This window comes from Harpia harpyja, chromosome 10 (assembly GCF_026419915.1).
Source record: "Harpia harpyja isolate bHarHar1 chromosome 10, bHarHar1 primary haplotype, whole genome shotgun sequence".
Taxonomy (NCBI): domain Eukaryota; kingdom Metazoa; phylum Chordata; class Aves; order Accipitriformes; family Accipitridae; genus Harpia; species Harpia harpyja.
The window spans coordinates 30,073,283-30,099,650 of NC_068949.1; the positions used below are offsets into that span (position 1 = coordinate 30,073,283).

General features: G+C 38.6%; 1 protein-coding gene across 3 annotated transcripts in view; it reads right to left on the minus strand.

Moving 5' to 3' along the window:
- Positions 1–12,295, minus strand: part of LOC128147433 (gamma-aminobutyric acid receptor subunit pi-like) — a 51,510-nt gene extending 39,215 nt beyond the window's left edge. For 2 of the 3 annotated variants that reach the window (XM_052799987.1, XM_052799986.1), the window contains exons 1-2: positions 12,106–12,293; positions 3,798–3,886 (exon numbers count right to left, since the gene is read on the minus strand). In XM_052799987.1, coding sequence (XP_052655947.1) covers positions 3,798–3,853 — 56 coding nt within the window. In that variant the 5' untranslated portion in view covers positions 3,854–3,886; positions 12,106–12,293. Of the gene's footprint in view, positions 1–3,797; positions 3,887–12,105 lie in introns of all 3 variants that reach the window. The other variant, XM_052799988.1, reaches the window with a different exon arrangement.
- Between the last annotated feature and the right edge of the window lie 14,073 nt (positions 12,296–26,368).

The window sequence follows — 26,368 nt, forward strand, 5'->3', positions numbered from 1 at the left end:
TGCTGATCAGTATGCAATTGCAGAGTGGTCTGCTGTGTTATCATTGACAGCTATTTTCTGAAATATATCTTAAATATTTGGCATTATTTTATAGAAGTCCTTTCCTTAAATCACCTGTAGTGCCCTTTGAGGCAATTCTTGATTTCCCTCATTAATACATGATGTGTAGCCTCATGTCTTTGATTTTTATGGTTAAGTAAGAACTATTGGCATGGGAAAGCTGTTGTGCAGTAATTGAGGCTGTGAATTAATGGGGCACTGTCCCTTGTGTGCTATTTTGCCATACAATCTTTGAGAAGTCCTATCTAGTGAGCCAATGTATGCGAGGAACTTGATGCCTCCTAAAGGTGAGTGTGTGGTGTTACCATCCCGGTAACTTTGGGGATACTCAGAAGCAGTCTGCAAGTGTTGAAAGGCAAGGAACCTACAGATGTTACATGCCTTAAGTGGTTTTGTTTATCTATGTTTTAAGGGAGGATGCTCTGTTACTTTAAAGTGCTCTTAAATTCATGTGCCCCATTCATCACTAAGCAAGAGTGTGCTCACAGCTGCACACATTCCTCTATTCTGTCATGTAGCCTTATGCAGGGATCATGAAGGATAAAAGTAAAAGCTGAGATTTGTTCCCCCTATGCATGTACATCTGCATCTAAGCTTCTCTTTTACCCAGAATTTAAGTTGTTATATTTAACTAGCTGCCTATGTTTTAGTTCCTCCATTTTCTTAATGTATTTGAAATACATTGGCATGCATCGAAGTATGGAATTGCCTTGAAACAGCTGTTCCAGCCACTGAGGGGAGAGAACAGGCTTTTAAAAGAGAAAACTGAATATATATTTATTTGACAGCCAGGAAGATCTCTCTGTTCTGGGCTGTCAACATATAATACATGTTTTAAACTCTTCAGGTTCAATGACCCATGCTTGCTTTTATAAAAGCTGAATTATAATTATTTAATTTCCTTAGTTATTCTTATGGCTCAAACTTAGTATTTTTACAGGCTAGGCTAAACTTGGAAGGTATAACAACTCTTGTTATTTAAGATACTTTCAAGTTAGCGTTTTAACACAATTGGGTAACCAGAGGGGGAAAAGGGAACATCTGCCCTGAACAGTAGTACATATCACTGCTTAAAACAAAAGTACAGTCTAGACACATGTATGGGAATATTTTTCCTGGCTATTTTTTGTCAGAAGTTATGTACCATGAAAGAGGCAGAAACAATTTAGAACTGAGAGAAGGGAGAAACAAAATGCCAAACACAGTCTGAGCAAGCTTTTGAAACACCCCCCTCAGGAAAAGCTGGGGGGAAAAAAAAGCTTTTTTCAGGCAATCCACTGACAGGTGAAGGGTTTCTAGGTGCAAACAAAGGTGGTACTTCTGGTTTCATACCTGATGTGCTCAAGGATACAAGCTTTTGTATGGTCTTTGTAGATAAACTGCAGCAGAATCACCTATAACACTGATTAATTCTCTGCTTCAAAACAGCCAGTACTGTCACAGGGTTTTGGTTAATTGGTGAGGCTGAAGCAGTAGCATTACATTATCACTTACCAGATACAGGAACAAATACATAATGCAAGTGCTCTTAAACTCAGCCAAAACAAAACAAAAAAAAAACCCAAAAAAACAACCCACAGAATTTTCTGCATTTCTGACCCTATAAACACAGGCTAGCATTCTTTAATTTGAAAACACCCTTCTGGAAATAAATGGGAGCCTTTCTTGGGATCAAATAGTATCTATTTACTTAAGCTGATTCCTGATAATGATTTGAAGCGTAAATTCTACTGATTACTCTGATAAATTTGCCTCAATTTTTTCACTTCTACTCTTAAAACATTTCTGGGAAAGTGACTATCCAGGCAACGCCCTGGATGTAGATTTTATTATGTGTGTCTATGATGTGATCATAATGTAATTTGATGTCAAGTGCTGAAAGTGAAGTTAAGAGATGTCAATCAGAAAGGGAGGACTAGAAGGTAAGGTGGTGTCTGATGGCCTGGTGTGACACTGTTAGCATGTGCATTGTGACAGATCGTGTCCTCTGTATACCATAGGAAAGATGAAGCTCTGGCTGACTCTAAACTTAAGGGGGGGGGGGGGGGGCTAGTTTTGTTTTTTGATGGAATTTTTTGATAATAAAGTACTCAGTAGAGGAAACCCTCTTCATGCACTAGCCAGAGCTTATACAAGTGGGATATCTAAGGGACCACTTTGGGAGCAATCCTGGCCCTTGCTTCAGTCCTTGGATATTGCTTAGAAATATTTCTTTCTTTCAGTGTGAAGCCGGATAGTTTTTGTTTTAAACAGCACTTTCACCAATCTCCCTGATTTGTGTACTGGAAAAGGCATTTTGAGTACCTAAGCTCATCATCTAGGCTGTGAGTTAGCCAAGGGGCAGAGCTGCTTCTCAGCCCATGTTTGGATTTGGGTACAACATGATAGGATCAGCTCAATGCTGTGCACTTGTGTCCAGGTGCTGTACATGTACATAACTCCCATGGATACTATACATGAATTAACTGTCTGTGCTTCTGGATACTCTTAGCCATGTGAAGCTGTAAGAGAGGATTCACAAGGTCTACCTGATAATAATGAAGGCAATTATATACTACAGGCTGAACATCTCAGGGAATTTTGCCTCCTTGTTACTTAGGTGCTTCTGAAATTTTGTTGGTCTCTTAGCAGTGTTTTATTACTGCAAAGCTATGAATCATCTGGTGATTATAGAGTGTGGCGAGTCACAGCTGACAAGGAAGGAAGGTGGAATTAGAGCAGGTGTGTGTTCTGGACAAAGATCTCTTTATAGCACTGGAGAAGGTGGTGGAGATAAATATTTTAAACTCTCTTTCAGGGGACTGTTCCACCTGCCCTCACAACCAAGCGGAGGCTTTATCTAAACATGTGTTTGCACACCCACTTGAACAAAAGCTCAGGCAGAATCTTATCTTGAGGAATTTACTGGGAGACCAAATAGGTTAGGCAATTCTGTACAGAGAATTTGCTAAGACACTTTAAGTATTTTGGTTAAAGGTGGTAGTGGCAATGTTTAACCTGTCCATGCGTGCATTTTCTTATTAGAATTACTTAAAGAATAATTTTTTCCCCATTTTTGCAGAAGGAATATATTTTAAGTGCTCCATTTCTATCTTAAGTTTTTTGCTATGGCAACTGCAGTGTTAGCAGGATTACTTGTACATAGAAGGGATCAGTTTCACTTTCCAGCTTAACACAACTCGGCTTTCTGAAAGACTTCACGATTTCATCAACAGAGAATAGGAAGACAATGTTTTAACCAGGTAATTCTTTTTAAGACAGTCTCCTTTAGTAATGAATGCACAATGATGACTTTACTACCTCAAGCTTATAGTACATCTAGGTGGACTGTGTGCTTCTGTCCTTGGGCAAGGTACTACGCTCCAGGCAAGGACCATGTGCCCTTCTAAATTTGCTAAGCATCTGATATGATATTCAATCTCTCTTCACAATAATCCTTCGTTTGAAGGATTATTCGCTTAAGTTAAATTCCTTTCTTTTTTCCCTCCCATCAGACTTCTCAGTTAAAACTGTAACTCAGTCAAGGCAGCTGAGATGATTTGTGAAGGAGTTCAGTCCTGTATTTCTGTTATTAATATCCAGGTTGGTTAATCTTTGTAAAAGGCAAGATTCAACTGTCAAGTAGATTTGGCTTTGTTACCTGGTCAGATATATTTCTAATTATAAGTAAATGGATTATAAACCAAATGATATTATTATACATTGAAGAAATAATATTCTTAGAAAATATTTCTTACCTACACAGCATCAATAGAAAAAGGGCTCTGAGACTGCAGCATTTAAGACTGCACATTGTCAGGTGTGGTTTCAAAAGTTCTTGCAGTTCCTAAAAAAAAAAAAAAGTGCAGAGGTAATGTTTTACAACACATTTGCATTTCAAATATACAAACTTCACAAGGTTTTCAACACTGAAGATATTGTATCTTGAATAGGTGCTGCTATAAATGTATTTGTAAATACCTACAACAATAAAAAAACCTCAAAACTTCAAAAAAGACATGGTGTCAGCAATAATTTAACTTACCAATAGAAGTTCCATTCCAGTATACTACACCTGTTTCATTTTTGCATCTGTCCTTTAAATATTAGGAAAAGTAATTGTTTTGAAAAATAATGTGAGCATGTGCAGGAAAATCAAACACTGAGTTTTGTCTCTGCTATTCACGCTTGTAAATGAGTGCACCCATGGCATATCAGTGCATTCCTCTGAATGTAAAATACACTACCCCGTCTTAGAGCACAGAGCTGTTTAAGAGCAACATCTCTGCTTGCTCTATGATATCTTTGGTAAGCTTTTTGTTAATGAGGAAAATTGAAATTATATGTTTCTACCTCCAGCTATTAAAAAAAGACCCTGTGACTGTATATAAATAATCCTATATAACCATCCACATTCATCAAAATGTTTGGCTGAGGCAAGATGTTTTCTTCTGAATGGGATTTCTTTGCTTTTGTCAGTGTGATTCACATCCATAATGGTTATTTCAAGTAATCTGTCATCTCTGTAATCCATTTCTGGATGAAGAGAGTATCAATCAATAGTTTAATGCAGTCATGCAACAGATTTGAAATTCATGGACTGTGCAAGCTTTTGCTATATTTCATCAAAGCACTGAAATCTTATTTGTAAGACTTGCTTCAAAACTTAAAAAAAAAAACCTACATGACAGGAATCCCTACCCAGAATCTGCAAGACAACTGTTAAATGTTAATAAATACAAATGAAATATCTGTTGTAGGTTTTAGGAAGGGACTATCAGACAATACTATTTTCAATGTTCAGAATGAATTTGCAGGAGTCTCTTTCACTTTAATTTCACAATAAATTATTAACAGTAAAGAATTTGAAGCTTCACAACTTGAAGCTTTGTTTCACAATCCTTTAGTGACCAAAGCAAAAGGCTAGCAAACTTTTTTTACCCCAAAGCAATTTTTCTTTCAGTCTATACCTCTAGTAAAAGCAACACCAGTGGTATTTACTTAAATTAATGCAGTGTGAATGGTATCTGACTTGTATGTAACTGGTGAAGTGACAAAATAAGTTGTTAATGTCTCCAAAGAAAAATGAAAGCCATTTCAATGGCTTTTTAAACAACCAAAAATTCTCAGCATCTTGGATACTTTAAGCATACACCGGCCTGGTAAATATTAATGTCAAAATAAATCATATACTCCTACTGACTTCCATAGAAAATCATGCATGAGACATTAAGAGAGCCTGTAATAGGAAGATACAGCACAAATGAGCAGATGGTGTTGTCAGAACATTGTTCTCTAAATGTTGATTCTGTAACACTCCTGGTGCATATCGTGGGATCTCTTTTGCATATCTCATTTTGGGGTTGGATGGACACATTCTACATTTACTATCTTTATCTCACAGGAAAATATGCTAAAAATAAGTATTATCTTTCTGGTTTCCCAGAAAACCTCTTACTGACTTTATAAGTACTTCATAAAGCTTCTTTTATATTTAGCTTTTGAATTGCTACTATGAGCTCCTAATGTGTCTGAAGATCCTTTATAAACAGATTAAGGAAACCTATGGATATTTCTGTACTTATTTGGTTTTAGTTTTTACAGTACTGAAGATCAAAATGAATGGGTTGATTACTAATCTCTTTCTAAAGCAACTGGTTTACCTTCAGACCTTAACCAACAACCAATTTAGCAATTTTATGGGGGGATGGTGTGGAGAATTTTAGTCTTTAATACATAAAAGGTCAAATCTGTTCTATGGTACAGGGATTTATTTTGTATGCTTGGGAAGTGAGAGCATGGAAATACCAGGAAGGAGAGGATCTTTTATATCTGTATAAGAAATACTAATCAAGAGATCTAATTGCCTTGTCAGCTGGCAGCCCATCACTGCAAAGGGACACTGCATGCCAGCCAAGAAATAGAATTGGGTAGCTATGGAAGTCTTAAGCAGTTTCACAGATAATACTTAAGCTGCATATATAAATTACTGCTGCATGTGCATACACGCTTGCATGCACACACACATTTTCTCTGCTGGCCTTTTTTATGGGCCTTACTGAGCTGGTTTGTTCCATTGAAAAGCCTGCCTCTTGGCGTGTTTGCACATCTGGACCTTTCCTCTGTCATGCATTTCTTTATCAAATGCTATACACCCACAGTAGGATTCCTTCCTGCATACGTAGACCTTATTAACTACTGGTATTTAAAACTAGTTCAGCAGGACTCATAATATTTTCCTCTTTCCCAGAGCCTAGAAAAATATACACAACCTGTTGTCTGCATTGAATATTGAGCCATTTAGTTTTACCAGACAGACTACGTGCTGTCCAAATTATTGTGCATATATTGACACATCTTCATGTTCTAAACGTATCATTAAGTAACTGAGATGAAGGTAACAAATATCTGCCCCAGTTTCCCATATGATGAGACAACAACACTTTCTACTTTGAATCAGATCAGATTAGTACTGTAAAATAGTATCTAATGTTTTGGCATTTCTCCTGGGAATTTTGTATTTATTATCTTCAGTATGAGAGGGAAAAGTGAATTATGCAAGTTTCACAAACCTCCAGGACTGAAATGGGATGAGGCAGAGAGCTGGCAGAGGTAGTAGCAGTATCTTAAAATGTCACTGGAAGTGAATTTTGTGTGAATGAATCAAAGCATGAAATGCCTGTTATACTGAAGTATCTTATTCACAAGTGGACATGTGGAAAAGACTAAAAAATTATTAAAGACACTGTCATATGGTAGCGACCATATGCCTGAATTCCCATGGCTGCTGTTGCAGGCATCTAAAACTTCATGTAGAATTGCCTTAAAATAAAAAGTCAGTAGTGGTTTTATAGATAGTGTAAGCAGAATTAGCATTGCAGTTGCATTTGACTGCTGAATCCAAACTGTTGAATGACAGTGCCTTTAAGTGCTTGACTGAAAAGCAGCTAGAAATTCAGGAGGGATTCAGCCAGAGTGCCAAAGTATAACTACCTCCCTTCTTCTCCATGGTCCTACTTGCCTTGTCCACTACAACTGCAGCATAGCCAATGAGTCTATATATATTCTTTACTCCATCCTCTGGTTGTCAGATCAATATGAACCAACTGGAGGGAAAATGACGGAAAGCTGAAAATACTGAAGACTCGGTGGGAGAAAGGGAGTGGATATATGGAAGGCAGTCACAAGATAAGATTCAGAAGTAGAGGGGCAGAGAGATAAAAAGGAAAAACTCCTATGGGATATGGCCCCAGAATGCCACTGTGAGTTCCAGATTCTTTATTCATTCTTCATGCCTGCCCTTGCTTTTAGCAAATTGGCACCTGACACTATATTGCCATCTTCATTGGCTTCTCCAGTTCTTCTGGGCAGTCTTCCTTACTCTTCTTATTTCCAAGTTGCATAGGAAATAATTTTTTTATCTCCCTTCAGCTGTGCACAAGCAACAAGTGAAAATAAAGGGACAGTGAGTAACTTTTGCTCATAATTTGGAAAAGCCAACTGCACACAACTGATTGACAGTAGTCACTGACAGGTAGCACTTTGTGGAATAAAGTGACATGCCGTCTTTGTATTAATCTGGATGCATGTCTATAATAGGCCCAGTTTTATGATACTTTTTAAGTCTCTCTAAAATAGATCATGAAAGAGAAGAAAATGCAAAATTTTCACATATTAAGATTATTTTTCATGTTAAGATCAGTTAATACTGCAGACTGCAGCTTGAGTGAAATGTAGGAAGAGATTTTTTTTTCATGGGGCAAATTAGAAAGAAGGAACAAAACCCAGCAGCAGCAAAACTCCGGGTCTAACTGGGGAACTGACTGATGAAAGTGGACCAATCCATGCGTCTGCATCCTATTAGAAGGGGCACCCTCTTACTTGGCTGCCAAGCTGGCTCTTGGCGTACCAGCTAGCTTGTTTCTAAACCCTAGGCACATCTGATCTTGCCTAGCACGGACGTAAACCATGCAAAGTCTCCTTGGGCAAGTAAGCAAAGTTAGATTTACTTGGTCCATGGAAAGTAGCTGTCTTGTCGTGTTTTCTTTGCAGAGACAGGCAGTACAGGGGCCATCTGTGGTGACTGCTATGTTAGCAATTGGATGGGTGTTAACTTTCTACTGTTGATATATCTAGCAATAGTTTAAAGTGAAATACTGGATTCTAGTTATGCTCTGATGTTCTGATCAATACAGTTGTCGCATCTGCCAGGTAATACAAATAGTAGCTGAAAATTTCACTTTCTCACCAAAACACTTGGGAAGTTGCTCCAATCTGTACAACACCTTTCTCTAGTGTTGTGCTCTAAGCTGTTTTTGTCAAAGATATTGTTCAACAGCAGAAAGTCATATTGTTAAAATAAGTAGAATGAATTTAAAGTTCACCAGAAATTAAAATCTGCTTCTCTAGTGTAGCAAAATGAGCTGTAAGCAAAACTTCACAATTAAACATACTTATATATGTATCGGGCATTGTATGAGAGTCTTTAAAATGATCCTGAATAAATCTGTATGACAAACAAGTTTGTTTATTTAAATAAATAAATAAATTAGCATGGCAAGGTTTCAGACTGTATCAGCAGCAACTCTGTGACATATTTCAATATCCTGAATAATATACAAGTTAACATATAAATTCAATATCCTCAAAATACCCTGGAAGGTCATAAGCTAGGTCAAAGAAATCCATTGTTGCAGCCATTTTAAATTTTTTTTGTTTGCATCAGTGAAAGGATACTACACAAATGCAGTAAGGACTAGCAGTATGCTGCTAATAGAGTATTAAGTATGTGAATACTGTCTAATTATTAGACATTTGCTGTTCTAGATTGAGGTCTGTATTTCTCACCAAGTTATCTGCACTATCAATTTCATAAACATCAAAGCCTTAGAGTAACTTACATAACCTATAATAGGATTATTTTGCATGTTTATCTGTTGTTGTTTTCACTCTGTGCATTTTAAATAGGTTAGTATGTATCTTGGGTTAGCTGGGAAATAAGTTAACTGGCAGAAATGTTGTTAATGTTACAAATCTGAAATTCATTTTCCAGGAAAACAACTGGGTGTTTAGGATGGCAATACAATTCTAGGAGTTACCTTCATGGAACAAGTATCAGATGTCCTACTTCCAACCAGTGTACTGTTTCAACAGTGTATAGAAATTGATGTAGTAATAAACATTCACAGAATGTTTTAATAAATGAATGTGTTCATGTGACTGCTTAAATATAGCACTCATTACAAGCTCTGCTCATATCTATTGAAAAATCTATAGAAAGTGTGTCTCACAGTCTATTTTCTAGTAAAAAAGGCAGTGGATTAAGTAACTTATCTCCATCTTGTTCCTAAATATGCTTTTAGATAGCTGACCCTCAAAAGTCCAGCAGACCAGTGGTGTTTGAGTCATGGTTGAAGATTACTGCCATTTGTAATTATCCAAGTTAATCAGAAGTTTGTGGGCTTGTTAATGGTTGAATTTTTTTACTTAAATCTTTTGCTCTGTACAGGCCAGTTCTGCTATCTGTGCAGTTGAACTTCTACATACATCTGCAAGTGTTTAAGAGGCCTCTTGTACCAAACTACATGTCTCTCAAATCTGACACCTTTTCTGGCTTTTTAAGGTGCACATCAACACTGCAAGGTCCTCCCACACCCAATCCCACAGACAGTCAGGGATCACCTTCTACACACTAGTCTGTGACAGTCACAAGTCGCAGCCCACCCATGTGGCTACACCAGAGCAGCAAAGAGCAGAGAGGTGCTCAGGTTTTATGCAGTTTAAAGAATGAGTGTGTTTTGAGTCCAGTCAAAGAGGTAGGCAACCTTCAGAGGTTGCAAATGATGAATGAAACCTCAAAGGCACTTTAATAAAGGTTTTGACTTTGCAGGAAGGAGCAAACACCTTTCATGTGGCTAACCCAGGTGGCTGGGTGGTCTCCCACCTCCCAGCTGAGATCTGACAGCTGCCTGGGTGAGCACTTTAGGTCACCAGGTTTCTAAAGGGCACCCACAAGTGTAGGTTGAAAGCAGATACAGCGCTCCTGCAGCATCGATACTGTACTTCACTAGTTACTCAGACCAGGCTAACTTGTTTCTATAGCCAAAAGCAAAATGGAGCCACAGTTTTGTTTGGGCACTATCAAAATAGATATGACTGATATAAATACTTGAAAATCCAGGAAGTTGGACAGAATGTGTTGGTTCAGATTAAGAAAGTAACAACTTGATTTGAAAAGACAAGTGAAATCACATTTTTCTCATGCCAGCTTCAATTGTTGTTCCTTATGAAAGTTAACAGAGCTACAATCTTCTAGCTCTTAACCTGGAGGAGAGTCTCCCCACATAGACCCTGATGTCCATGAGCTTTGCTCAAGCATTCTCATGTTGTAGAAACTATCCAGGACCCAACTAATCTGCCTGCAGCTTCCCTCCATGCAGCCTCTGGCATGGGAGAATGAGGGACATCTCGCTATATATCACTGAACACATGCCCAAGGCTGTGAGAGAAAAATAAGAGCCCTGCAGTAGCAGATTAGGCTTAATCATATCCATCTTCTCTCCTCAAATGTTTTGCAGTGTGCCTCAGATTTATGACAGAATCAGCCCCTTGGTTTGCAATCAATTTTGTTTGCAATTGCAAAGGCTTGTTTGTTTAGTGGGGGAAGGGAAAGAAGGGAGGGAATATACCCCAGTGATGCCTTGTTTTCCATGCAAATTATGAATTTGAACCATGGATTTTTCCTGGTTTAACTGTTCTTATGCATGCATGTAAACCTCCAGAGAAAGTATTATTTTTCTTGAGACACTTAGTCACCAACTACTTGTCAGTTTGAGTCTAAGGTCTGTAATTCCTTGCTAAATTGGTGAGTGTCCTGTAACCAAGAGATTTACAAACTAACCATTCTGAGCAGTGCAACAGGATGAAAGACTAGGAAGGAGAAAATCAGCTTTCAAAGCAGTTTAGGTTTTTTTTTACAATCCAGGAAGCTTTTGCATTTGAAATGAACTGGCATGAATTAATGTAATTAAAATTACTCAGTAGAAACACATATATTGGCAAGTGACAACCACAGGAAGAAATGCTTTTAATTTTACAGCCGCACAAAAATGTGAATGTTGTCAAAGTTCAGTGTCCTGGGCTCAGCCGCACACTTTTGTACCTGCCAAGGCTGAATTCAGAGGAGTTATTCTGACTGAGCTGTGGAACTAAGCTCAAAGTTAGCAGGAATTCAGTCTAAGAGGAAATCACAAGAGGGGCTTTGAAAGTATGTGGCATTTTTCAATAAAACATGTATTTCAGATTTTTTTTCAGTAATACATATTTAACTAATCTTCCCATGTGGTAAGTGTGTGACTGAGGATCTTCCTTTTCTTTACATACTGCTTTAGCTTTATTCTATGACAGTCATTAGAATTACCTGGAGTTGTGTCGTGACGAAGAACAACCTTTAAGAACCCCATTTATAAAGTTTGAATAGACATTGAAATTATGTATATAGGCAGGTATTTTTTTTATAATTGGAAAAAAAGCCTGCTGGAGAAATAAAATAATTTCATTTAATTCAAATATTTCCTTTCATCGTGACTTGATGCCCAACAACAGGTTTAATCAATATGATCTATTTTCATTCAAATATTGTACACCTTTTTAAGTACTGGCACACTGTCAATCTACATACGTGTTTGAGGTGAGATGTGCAGATTTGATAGGGAGCTGGGGGAAAAAATGGAAGGTGACTCTTCAATTATCTTTCTGGGAGAAGTTTTTCCACATGCCGTTCCCTTTAAAGACAAGTTTTTGCAGGCTTTTGGGGGGTGAACTTGCTTCTCAGATTTGATTTATTTCATTAATGGCAATTTGAGTTATTCTGTGATATTTTAATCCAGCAGAATGCATCTTAATCGTACCTCAGAGAGGGAAAACTAACGGTTTTCGAAAACAATTGACCGGAGGTGGAGGAATGAGAAGGGAAGGCAAGAGTACTACCCCCAGGAAGGGAGCAGTGCTGGGGACAGGCTCCCAGCGGGGAGGGTGCCGCGTTCCCCGAGGGCCAGCGCGCCTTACCTGCAGCCGGGGCCGCGGCCCCTCCGCGGCGGCGGGCGGAGGACGGAGCGCGGCGGCCGCCTCCGTGCAGCCTCGCGGACGGCCGAGGACTGCGGGGGCGCCGCGCCGCGGGGCCGCGGGTTCGAGCCCGCCCACGGCCGGGGTGGGCGGCAGTGGGAGAAGGGCCCCCCCGCTATTGCTAGCTTAAGCCCCCATAGGTACCTCCAAGCGGCATTGTCCCTTCCGTGCCACTCCTCCTTTGCTTGCTCTCACTGACACCCCTTTCAGTTTCTATGTTCCCCCGAGGGGGAAATGGTGCCGGAGAGAGAAGCGGTGAGGGATCCCTGCCAGACAAAAGTCAGTGGCAGCACTTCCCACCGCTTCTTTTTTTGCCGTGCCTCTCTAACAGAGCTTGCATAAAACTTCCTGCTTATTGCCTTGTGACAGTTGCAAGAAGGAAAACATCCCAGCTACCCTGGGTAGAAACATCCACCCTTGTTCCCTGTTTGATGTGGAAATGTTCTGGGTATCTTTAGGTAACCCTGCTCAAGTCTTTCTAGGAGCGACTGGAGGAAAAATGTTACTTTTGCAGATGTTACTTTCCTGTCTGACCTTTCACTTCAGGAGCTGTCTGCAGCTTGCAGATAGGTTAAAGCACCACTTTCTCTGGGGAAACACCATTCCACACAACACAAGATGAAGGAAACCACTTAGGGAATGATTCCCAACCCAGGCTGTGTTAGGGGAAACAACTTCTGACAGAGTTTAAGATCTTCTGTCAGAAATCATTGCCTGTAGCTAGGATATAAGGAAAAGAAATCCTTTCTGACAGGGTCACTATCACCAGTACTGAAATATGGTATTGCTGGTCCAAGCAGTGGAGGAGGAGAAAGAAGACTATTTTGATGACTTCGGTTTCAACTACTAGCGCTACTTTTTGGGATGAAATAGTTGACAACTGTTGAAGAAGGCAAAGGCTGAGACGTCCCAACCCTGCATCTTCAAGCAGTAAAGACCCTCAGATTTCACTTCCTAGCACATGCTAGTCTCAGTTCATGTCAGAAGTAGGCATGTGTTGTTTTCTTTTTCTTAACTTTATCTTTAAACTAGTTACTGACTTTTTGTTACAAGAGGCTGTTTTGACACCATATGTCTGCTGTTACTGCACTGGAAGCTCCCCCCAAGCTACAGAACATGGGAAGGTCTGAGGCTCAAAATAAGAGAGGAAAAACACATCTCTCCATGACAAAAAATGGAGCATGTTTCCCTACTGTTGTGTGCCTTTCTGCTACTGTTATTGCCTAAAGCTCTTATTTGTTACTGCATCTGTGGGCAGGAGAAATTAGTGAAATGTAAAATCCCATATTCCCTGCAAATGCCAAATGTCGATCCAATTATAAGTCAAGAATATGTGCTGAGTGTGCCTGTTCTGGGGTACTTCCCCCCCATAACTCATTTGAACAGTCTGTCTAACATGTATAGTGTTTATCTTTCATTCATCAGTCAAGCAGAAAGAAGCTTGAAACCCAGTGGAAAAAAATCCCTGATTGTTTCTATTCATGTGACATTTCATAGCCTCAGAACTGAGAAGACAGACTTAAAGACAATTCTATTACCAACTGGCATAGAAACAATGCTGATGTTTGTTTATTATTCCCAATAGTATTCCAAGCACAGGTTATATCTAATGGACAGTATCAGAAATCCTTAGATTTCTAAAGATCTCTTTCTACCTGCTGCTTAAAACCTATTTCAAGTTCCCACTATTTGCAAGTCATAATTTAAATAGAATGAAAATATATATTGGCTGAAAATCCAAAGCATCAATGTGCTGTTGCCCATTTCAGTTCACAGCTCTCAAATGGAGAACTCTGAAAAATAATATCTTAAAGTAGGAATTCAGCACCTGTCTGAATTTCAAGGCTCTAAGGCAGTTGATATGCATTTGAAAACCTTTAAGCAGCATACACCCTTCTCTCCATACAAGAGCGAGCCCTGAGCAGTGGCAGTCACTGGGACTCCAGATCACCTGAAAGAGCACCTGGGCTGTGAGCAGTATGGTAGTGTCTGTTGGAGACAAGCAAGTAAATGACAGTGCTAAAAATTAATTACCATGGCCTGAAATATTTAAGGCTGTCAGTAAAACCTATTAATATAGAACTAAAACTTAACGCTAGTTTCTTCTAAAGCTTATACTGGTCCTTCAGAGTGCCTATGGTTCTCAGTTTATTAATTTTCTTTTGGGGCTATTGCACTCTCAGCAAGGGCTGTACTAGTTTAGGAGCGACTGGCTGATGCGAGCCTGTGCCCATGCACAGAAGCAGACCTGCTTGGTCACTTCAGGAGCCAGCTCCTGCCAAGCTCTTGCCCTCTTCGTGCTCCCTGCAGCAGTGGGATGGCTAAGGCAACAAACCTTCCACCTGCCCTTGGGCTAGTCCCAGAAAGGGACGGCTCAATTATTAACCCAAAGCTTAAGTCTTTGAATAGAGCCATTCAGTGACTGGGAAAATCAGCTGACTCCATCCTCAGGCTGGTAAAGAGTAATGAAATTGTTTCAGAGAACTTGTGAAAAAGACTTCTTGAACACAAAAAAATCTGGATGCCTGAGGTAAGAAATCATTTAACTCCTCTGTACGTTTAGCCCTCTGCTTCTATATTGGAGCCCATGTTGGATAAGTTGGGTTTTTAGTAGGTTTTCCTTACAGTTTGTAACCTCAGAGGGTTGTCGTAACATCTGCAGCACTGATTAAACAGCGTTGTAATCGGTACTGACTTTCAGTAGCTGTAAGGCCAAGAATAATAGAAAACATAGTAAACTTCTAGCATCCCAGGGATTCCTGGAGATATGTTAAATTCTGATCGGCAGGCTGGCTGTGAGATTTTTGTTTTTTAGGTGCTTGAGCTGCTTGTCCAATAACACAACCCTTATAAATAAGCCAATATTAGCATTATCACCTAAGTATCATATTGATACACAAAATACTTGGCAATGTGGTGTATTGTGAACCAAAATGTCCCCATTTTTTATTTGATTACATTGACATTTAATGGACATTATTTTGGACATATTAATGTAAGTGCAAATGTTTGGAATGCTGATCAAGAGAGTTCTGAATAAATGCAGTATTGAGTGAGGACCTGAAAATGAGACCAAATAATACAATTTTGTATCTAAGCTAAGTGCAAAGCAAAAAGTGAAGAAATACCTACTGATCTATAGATTTTATTTAAATCTTCCCATTTTAAAGAGGTAACAGGTAATACCATAGTTGAGGACTTTCAAAATCTGCTAATTGAAGAGTATCGATTTGAAATTACTATAAACAATTCTATTTCATTATTCAGTGTCCCAGCGAATGTAATGGAAAGGATGAAAATAACACCATAAAATGTGCTCCATCTTTAGAATTCTTTAGAAAAAAAAGTTTTCTGATTACTGTAAATTATGTGGGAAGTAGAGGATAAGTCAATTAGTGTTCTAATACCTGGTAAGGTCTACTCTCAAATAGGAATGCTTGTCCATGAAAGTCTACATTCTCATAGCTACTACAGACTGCATAAATAGTTGTATTTAAAATTATAATAATACTCAGTGACTTAAGGGCTACATACTCTGCAACCATTCCAGATTATCTGAGCAGAAAATAATGAAAATATAAAATGGCTCAAACTTAACAGTTCATATCTTCACTTTTTGTATCTTGTTGCCCAGTCACACAATGAGTTCTTTGAACATTACGTGTAGCAAGAGTCACACTTAAATAAAACACAATCCTTTTTTTTTTTTTTATTAGGTATTGGATGCATCTTGCACCTGAACATCTTCAGCTCAGATCAGGGCTTTTGGGCACTATGCTAACCTTTACTCTTCCCATGTAGTGACAAAGCACTCCAGGGTGAAACCTCCCCAGGAGCAAGGCAGCTTCACCTGAAACCACTGTTTCTTTAAAGGTTGTTTTGAGAAGCACATATTTTTGGTTGTATCACTTGTCAGTTGATTCATAACGGCAAGGCTGCATTTGTCATAGCTTTGTTAGCTCTTGCTACACTATTGAATATGTCCAGGTGCTGGCTTTAATGAAGTACTTATGTTTCCATTATGCCCAGAATAATGTCAATACTCAAGAATTAGATTAAATGAATGAGAAAGCTGAGATGAAGACAGTGGATTTGATTATCTCGGGTAATTGATTTTCTTTGTATGATGCTGTCAATGCCTGAAAGGCCAGGTGGATTAATTGATTCTGTCAAGAACAGGCAGGCTTGTGCTAGTCTTGCATCATATACAATTTTCCAATTCATTATCAGTAGGACAGTGCAAATGTGTAAGCCGGTGGCTGGGATGTCTCCTGCTGTTTTGAAAGACTTAGTTTGATAGTGGGTTTTTTTCTGGCCTGAAATGCTCACTTTTCATCATGTACCCTGTAGTGGTTTCAGCCCAGCCGGTAACAAAGGACCACGCAGCCGCTCGCTCACTCCTCCCGCCCCCCTCCGGTGGGATAGGGAGGAGACGGAGGAGAGGAAAGAAAAAAAAAACCTGGAACCTCGAGGGTTGAGATAAGGGCAGTTTACTGGGACAACACAAAAAAAGGTTACAACAACAACAACAACGGTACTAATGAAAGAATATACAAAACGAGTGATGCACAGTGCAACTCCTCACCACCCGGAACCCGACGCTCCGCCACTTGCCCCACCGAAAGTCGAGAGAGCCCCCCCCGGCCCGCTCCCCATTTATATACTGAGCATGATGTCGCATGGTATGGAATAGCTCCTTGGCTAGTTCAGGTCGGCTGCCCCGGCTATGCCCCCCCACCTCCCAGGTTCCTGTAAAAATTAACTCTATCCCAGCTGAACCCAGGACATACCCGTTCAGCTATCAATAACAAAAAGCCTCCAACAAGCATACTACTGAAATGTCAAGAAGCAGTTTTCACAGTGCCCATTACCACAGGGAGCCATTAATGATAAACGTTGTGAGCTCTCTGGCCTGGCTATTACATGGGATAAGATAAAAACACTGGAGTATCGTTAGCAAGCCCCAAATGTAAGAAGGACCAGGAAAAGCTGTGAGGCACCAGGCTCACTCTAAGTGTCCAGCCAGGCAAATTTGCTGAGCTGCTGTTGTGTAGTCCTAGAGATAAAGCTGAATTGCTGGGAGAAGGTTGACTTGTCTCCCCCAAAGAGAAGCTGGAGTGGTTACTGGACCTTTCCTATGCTTCCTCCTGAAAGAAGTGGTTGTTAGAAAAGTGACACCTTCTTCTGTCCATGCTCAGTCTACCTAAAGATGCCACCAATGTCCATGAATGTAACAATCATCTCTTCATCAACTCTGCATGAGATGTATTAATTCTTACAGTTTTTAGTATATCAAAGTTTTGTTCCTTAAGCCCTACCTGCTATGTGATCTGAGCAAGACTAAAAGAATTGATGACATAATACTGAAAGTCTACTTTGACAGAAAAAAAATTTTTTCCAGCCCAAATGAGATTGCACTGTGCTGTGAACATGTATCATGTGGCTTCATCTGTTCATGGTTTAGTTTATTCTGCTATACTCTATATCAATACCTTGCATGACATTGAAGAGCCAAAGCTTAGGGACACCTTGCAAAACAAACAAGCAAAGAATTCTTTTGCTTGTAAAAGAAAATAACTTATTTTTTGTGTATTCAACACAAGAGTTCCTACTAGTAATGTACTCAACAGTTTTAAAAGCATACTGAGGAAACTGTTAAGACAAATTTTGTTTCTGTAGTTGGCTGTGCACTACCTCAATCTTACTGCTACTTGTATTAAATGTAGTAACATACTTCAGTGTGTTATTTATTAAGGCTTAGTAACTACTTATGAACACAAAAAGGATTCACCAATGTTTCTTTTAAAAATTAGTTATGAACATGGAGAAAGTATTTCTAACACGCATTTGTCAGGCATTCACTTACTGCAAAATTATGCAAGGAGAATAATAGCAAGGCATAATAGCCTCTTAAATGTCACTTGAATTACAATGTCTTGAATTTATCACATTGAAATGTAATGTTTGCTTCTGTCTGCCTTATGAATATACTGTTTATGAACCCCCATTATGTAGAAATACGTACCCATAACAAGTATTTAGACCAATAGCTGGCGAAGTTAAACTTTCTACAAGCCCATTTCAAGTAGGTGATGACAACGTTATTTTTTGTTTGGGAATACCTCTTTGTAAGGATGTCAGAGCAAAATTTCCAGGAAAAAAAAGAATTTTTACTTTGAGTAACTAAACGCTCAAAATAAGCTATGTGGCCTTTTCTAGGAGTCTTGTGAGGGGAAAATTGGAAGTGTCCAGGCAAAGGTGGTGACGGGCATTTTTCACCAGCTGCCTTAGTAGTCCTTTGGAAGACACAAGCAATCCATTCAGCATTAAACAGCCAGTATAGTTTGCAGTAAGCAGGGTGATGTAGTCCAGGCAGGGTGAGAGGAACACAATGGGGCAAAAAATCTCAAGTCCTGTCTTCATAAGGCAAAACATCACAAGACTTTTTTCATTTTTACCACTGGTATGTATTTAAATCCCTGCATTCCTGGAGGTATTTAGATTGATAGTTTCAGATCCCTATAAATGGGTATCGTGATGTTCTGGCCTTCCTGAGGCTGACTCACCTGTCTAATGGGTGGAGGTCATGTGCCTCAATGCCTGTGACTTTGAAATTGCAGATTATAGAGCTAGTTGGTAAGAGAATGGAATAAATACAGAATATCAGACTAGGTTTCCAGTCCTAAGCCTGAATATCCATGTTCTAAAAACTTCACGAGAGGCTGACAGATTGCTATCATAGCTTAACTTATCTGAACTTTGAGTCATGAAAGAGGATTGCTTCATGTTCCTATTTAAGTCAGGAATAAAACTTTAATCTGGGTAACAACAGACCTTATTTTCACAGAAAAAACGTTATCTACATTATTCTGGGGGCTAAAGAGTTTCAAATTGCAAAAAGACCATGTAAGAAGTGTGCAGTTATGCTCAAATTATTTTTCATTTTCCTCAGGAGCACTTGGGGAGTTGTTTTAATTCAAAAGATTTAATATCTGTCTGATCTATTAAACTAGAAGAAAAAATAATTCTGAGAACGGAAAATGCCAAAGGCAGCTTAAAGAGTTATAGATATACATGACATACATAAATCTCCTAGTGAAAGTTAATGCAAGTCAACATCTACAGTGGTCTTAAATGCCACATTGATTCAAAATCACACAGTAATTGATGGGAATGAATGGGAATGAATTATCTTCAATGTCTCTTTTAATGAACTCAGCAAAGAATTTGGTTCAAGCCTACTAAATGAACAGTCCTTGGGATGTGAAGTGCTGAGGCTCAGAGCCTCAAAATAACACTGTTTTTTAAAAGTTTATGTGGTTTTAGTGTATTCCAAATGCTAATCTTTTTTTAGCTTGGCTTTTATTATTTTGGGTTTTGTTATTCTACAGCACTGCTTCTGTCCTACATTCTTCTCTTCTGCTCTTTAAGTGTATTATACTGAAGGCTTGGAATTTAGATTAGAAATCATCCTTTAATACTTCAAGTTATGCAATTATTATTGCTCTCCTGGTCTGATTTACATTACGATAAACCAGAGTAATAAAGTTGTATACAGTCAATTTTAAAATCTAATTCCTAGGCCATAGGAATACTATGGCTCTGCATTGAAGAGGGAGCCTGGAAAACCAACGTAGTTGGGCAAAATGTTCTATCCTTGGGTCTGGGCTGACAGTAAACAGCTGGAAAACAGGAATTGTCTCTAATATTTAACTTATGAGGAGCAAGATTATGAAGACACGGTTCCTGTATTTGGCCTGTGGCCACAGTCTCTGGTGTCTTAAAAGGTGTTTGGGCTGATCCTTTTTCCTGTGACTGGGGCATCATCAACTCTCCCCTGGAGCCTGGGCTCTTTAAGGGCCAGAGAAGATTAAGTTTAGGATTCTGCCTTTCTTCTGGGGAGAAGGTAGATCATCTGATCTACACTAAAAGATATCTTTTTTTCTATGTTTATTTGCATGAAACTTTGGATAATTCGATATATTTGAGACTAATTATCTATCAAACCTGAGACAAATTAATAAATGCATTCAAAAGTAATTAGTTGGGAACTTACAGGCTAATATATCAGCATGTATGTCTACATATACTATACACTTTATTTCCCTACACAACTAGATTGAAGAAGAACTCAAAGCTGCAGTATTACTGATTTTTTTAATAGTGAAATAAAACAGTTAAGGTTTTGTCAGCTCTGTAATGACAATATGATTACACAATGTCTAGTCTCTCGACAATGCAGAATTAAGTATAACTTTAATAGCTAGTGTGCTGACATTTTTGAAGAAGCATCAGATTTATCTCAGAAGTAAAAGAAAACTTTCCAGGAATTTTATTAAAAAATGAAAACAAAATAGAAAAAGTTATTACACTTTGTACAGCTAAAATTTAAAAGGGTAACTTTTAAAATTTTAGTTAATCATTTCTGCAATAGATATTCTTCTGTAGTTTAGTTACAGAAATATATATGTCAACTAAAAATTTTTGGGGTAGCTGTGAACCTAGAAATTTTAAATTTTCCCTCCTGGTGTTGAATATGGAATACTGTCTGCTTTCTGTGAATAAAAATTACTTAGAAGTTATTTCACCTACTGCCATCATGTAAAATAGCAAATTTTAAGGAAAACACCATTTACAGTATATTAATATATTTTAGGTTTACAGTATAATACAAACATGAAATTGGAGGGGTTTGGCCCAAGCTGCAATTCTAGTTTACTCTGTTCTGCCCATTTTCTGACTGGCTGTTATTTTTCTGATCACTTTGTAAGACAGAAATATGAAAAGAAAATGAAAATGTGAGTTCAGACCAAAAAAAATTTTGTAATACCACGTTCTTATTCATAGATTACACCTCTTTGACCATGCTACGTATCTGCTTATGTCTTACTGAGGAGTCTCTAATGTTCATCACAGAGCAAAGCAGACATAAGTGTGAAAGGGAAATCAAGTCTGTACAGGCACTATTTTGTGCCCTGAAATTTAATAATTGATTAGAGAAATATACAGACTGCACAGAGGAAAAAGGATCTGGGCTTGAAATAAGGGAAAGCTATTACTTAACGTTTCTGAAATTGCAGGTTTTGCACTTCTTTACAGATGTTGGCACATACTTAAGTGAATGAGAAATCACAGTTGATTCCAAGATGAATATTTTTAATTAAAACATGTGTGCTGCTGAACTGGTTCAAGAGTTATCTTAAAATTAAAGTTATATATAGTACTTGAAGCACAGAGGATAATGAGTTCTAAAGTGTACATTATGTCAGCAAAACATCTAGTGGAATATTTTAATATCAAATATGTACTATACAATATTGGTTTTCCTGGATGTATGTGTTTCCATATGTTTATACAAATGGAAAAAGAAGAATGAGTCGGTCCTGGCTTATTTTCAATCACTGTGTATCTATGAAAAAGACATCAAAGCTGTTTGTTGGTAATTAAGACCACTCTAGTTGCTCATCAGTTCATCAGTACCTGTTGTCTTTCCATGTTCAAGAGGAGCCTGAGCAGAGCACAGCAAACTTTACTGGTGCAGGTACTTCATTATTTCCTAAAAGTGCAACGCTGCTTACGGTAGTGACACACACAGTGGATGGGAGATGGGTTTATCACTCACTGAAAGCAAATTCAAGATCATTTGACCCTTTTCCTTTTGAAAGGAGGAAAAGGGTTGTATCAACGGTGATTTGCTGTTCCTGCTGAGGGTGGCAGTGTGGTACCATCCTCAAACCCAGGGAAACCCTCTTCGGCTTCAGCAGCCTTCCCGATTTTTTGCAGGGCAAACATGAGTTCATCCCGCAGTCTCCTAGCCTGGGACGTGGGCTCACGCTGATTACAGACCAGTATGACGAGGCCTGTTTCAGGTGAGGTGCATACAGCAGTATCTGTAAATAACAGTTTTTAGAAGTTATTAATGAGAAAGATTGGCCAAGGCAAGTTGTGTGGGGATTATTGTTACCAGGGATGGTAACTCCAACCCCAGGAAAAGATCAATTGTTTTAGCTTTTAAGGAGAATCCCTTTCCTGAGGAGCTGGTGAATGTCAGGGTTTTGCTGACTTGGTAGCCATGAAGAGTCCGAGGTCAGCATGCTGACACACGTAACCAGCTCATGTAATGTATATAGTTTTTATAAAACACTGCCACGCCTTTGTTTAAAATGGTTGATATACCTGCAGGAGCAGGACAGATGACGAGCTACTGACGCGAAGTTGTTTAGTAACTACAAATTGATGTTGAAAATGTGGGCTTATGTAAAATGTGAACCTTTACAGTATTGACTGCTGGTGAGGCCAGTTTATAGCCAATGTTACTTACAGGTGCAATGGCTTATTTCAGTCATGAGCTTTATATAACTGTAAGTATTTCCTTGTAGCTGTGTTTACATATCCCTTATCTAATCAGTTCTCTGTATTATGTGAATAATTCTGCTTGTTTGAATGCTGATGGGTGTTCAGGTAGTTCAGAGTGGGATTTCTATCTTTGTAAACACTATAGGAAACTCTGGCTTTGTTATGCAGTACAAGCAGTTCATGTTGTTAAAATGTTCTTTGACTTAGAATGAAAAAATTGAAATTAACCTTTCTGCCTGCATTGATGAAAAGACTGCCTAAGCTATGGGGAAAACTAATCCCATCACTTAGATTTTAGTGGATATCACTTGAAATGAAACGACTAATTACAGAAGCTCCAGCACAAAACTAATTTTTTAGAGAGTAAATTCTTTCCATGATAGCATCTCTATGATGTAATAAAAACGGGTTATTTTCTAATATATCCTTGTGAGAGTTCATGTTGAATGAAACAGTGCGTTTACACTTGTTTATTTTGAAGGGAACTTGAGAAAATGATTACTATCAGAAATTGGGAAATTAGTGTAATAAACTTGAGTAGGCACAATACAACACACTGAGTATTCAGGGCCTTGTGTAGGCCATTTTCTTCAGTGATTTAATGTAAGTGAAAAGTTAAAGTAACAGAACTGCAGCCTGGAAATACATGAAGAAACCTAACTGCTGCAAGGGAACTTACTAATGAAAGTCAGGGAAGCTATTTATTTGCTTAAATACTGTCAATTAAATGTTAATTGAATTTTAAACAACTACTGTTGAACCTTAAATAGAGATTTGCTTCAAGTTACATGGGGGGGGAGGGGGGTGTCAGACTTTTGCCAAACTGGTCTAGATTTGTTATCATGGTAAAGATTTCTCTAAATATGAATTGAATTCAAACCCACAAGCAGTACGTTACTACTGTGTGCGAAGGTAAACATGGCATACTAGCATAAAAAAAAAAAAACCTGGAAGCTCTATAGTAAAAATGTTCACGGAACAGACTAGGAATAATTTTAAGGAATAATTGTTAGCTTTAAACCAGGTCTTTAGCAATATTTCTGCATTTGTATGCTACATAAACAGCATTGGTACTTGCAACACTTCACTTACGCTGGCTAAATTGTGTTTAAGCAGTGGAATTATTAATATACCACATGCAGTTAAGAGACTGAAGACCTCAAAGCCTTCCTGTCATGGTACTGACAGAATTGCGCCCAGTGTCACCATACTGGGAGAGCTCTCTACTCGAGGTTGGAGGGTTGCTAGCACATCAAGAACAAGATTATAAAATTACTTGCTAGAGCAAACATTTTGATAAAACCTCACAGTATTTAAACTAACATATTGGTGAAACAATTTAATTTTTTTTAAGCCAAAAAAATATGGCTGAAAATTAGTTTATGTGGAGTAGTTATTATTTGTAACTGACATGCCCAATGTCACCATGGCACTGTAAATCATTGCCTCGGTATTGACACTTATATGAACATCTCAGGAGACTCTTACTTTAAGCAAGCTATGTTATTGTATTCAACCTGCAATATTCATATTCCTAGTGTCTAGAATGAAAAAAAAAAATTGAGAACTATGAATGCTTATGTTCCTGTTTCTGCAGTGCCATGTAAATGTACATAATTCAGTTTTGCTTCTTTTTTTATGAAGAATTAGTATTTTGGCATAGTGTACATCAAAGAAGTTTTGAATATATAAGCTAAACAAATCTTGCAGCACACTGAGTGGTAAGTTAGCATTCAACTACCAACATGTTTTTTAAATATCTCAAAATACTGGGTTTCACTCTATTTAAAAAGGAAAAGGTTCTGCTAAGCACCTTTCTTGAAGCCTTAAGTTGCCCCAGATATTTAAGTTTGAGACTGCTTCCTGACCTATCCACCTGCAACAGCTTTTTTGTTTACTTTTACCTTCATCTCCTTAAAGAAGATAGGATCCTATTTGCAGTAAAATTCTTGAAATATTTCTAATTTGTTTGCATGTGCAGCTATGTTTTCTTTACTTTGAATCTGCTGTGGGAAGAGTGGGGAGAAGCATCTACCACTTAGTTTCCTTTCAAATTAGTCAGTGAGTCTGTAAGCTTAAGAAGTAATTGGTTTTTTGAGGTACTTGAGGATAATACAGTAAGTAAGTAATTCCCCAGTCTGTGACATAAAAGCAATAAGCCTTTTAGGAACTATCAAATGCAGCTCTGAAACGTGATGACAATAGTGAGAAATGCTATCACAAATAAAAAGATTTTACAGGGTAAAGTAAACTTCATGTAATCCATACAGGTTGCTTTCCACAAGTAAATTGGAGAAGCTCAGGCAAGTTTGTGTTTTGGTTCCCTTTTACTACACTGCTTAATTTCCACATTCAGAAAACACCAAGCTCAATATCACCCCTCCAGTTTTAATGTACATCAATTTTAAACGATGAACTTCAGTGCAGGTTATTGGAGTGAACTAGACTGAAGCAGCAGCAGACCCAGAGAGTTTCCAAAGCTCCCACAGGGCCAAATTTAATTCAGAAAATGCATCTTAAGAGGCAAGAGTGTCATGTCATCCCTGATGCTGTTATGCCGGTGCTGACTGTGGTGACCAGCATGGAGGAAACTCTTGCTGCTTTGCCATGGGACTTACAGCAAGAGCACATCAGGTAGTGTTTACACATCAAAACATGTAGAGAATATTTATATGGGACAGTTCCTTTGGAAGCAAGCAATGGCACAAACTAAGACAGACAAAATGTCTGGATAGATCTCTCCCATGCGTTTCTGACTATTTGCACTGCTCATGTGGCCAGCTGTGGGCAGCCTGCAGCGCAGCCCTCAGCCCAGGAGGGGTTTACAGCATGGAGCTGCCCAAGGACATGGACCAAACTGCTCATGGGATGCTTTATGCTATGCCAAGTCTGGGACTATACCCACACTGCATAAAAACAGTGAACTGCAACTGTCTGTTAACCCACAGATGCTCATTGACCAAAGACATGAGGTCTGGCTAGTCACCTGTTAGTGAAGGATACAGTGCTTGCAGTGGATGAGCTGTAAGGCACTCGCATGCCCTTACCAGTACAGCCCATATGGGTACATTGCATAGTTGCACTTGTAGCTCTTTAGTGCAGATACTCGCACAGCCTTGGGCACGCTCCTGTCTCTGATTTTTCCCTGAGGAGTGATTTAAATTCTGAAGGGACATTTGTTTCTTTTCAAAAAATTGGAAAAATGCCACTCTGATAAAAACAAAGAATATTTTAGTGATGGTGAGGCTTTAAACAGCTGTGAACAACTGAGGGGGGTACAGGCAATCCTGGAAAGCACTATGATTTGGAGATGCTTCTCAAATACATACCATCCCACCTCCTTAGTCTGTAAAAGACCATAGGCCTGATAGAGGCATGTGGCCATGTCACAAAAAATCACAATATTCCACTGCACCATCTGGGAAATGCTTTTTGTTGTATTTATCTTTTCTGCAGAGGAAATAAGAAAGGCCTATAGACACCCTGAATTAGGAGACTAAAGAAACAGGCAATCAAAGAACAGCTTAATCCTGTTGGGTTTGGGGTTTTTTGCTTTTGTTAAGAATCTTGAACACTACAGCAGGCTTACTTTTTTTTTTTTTTTACATAAACTTATCTCTTAATGAATATCACAGCTTTTAAACGTTTGTTTCAACAGTAATCTGGGTTCAGCTGCTTAGTCCCCAGTGGCTACGCAGCAGCACAGTTAATGCGGTCGGTGTCCTACACGGTGGTACTCAAGGATGTGACTTGGCTGCCATTTGTTTCGAGTTTCCAACTCCAGTCTGAATGACCGGTATTATTTTACTCTTGTGCTGGATTTTGGCAGAAGTCCTGAATTGCTTTTGAA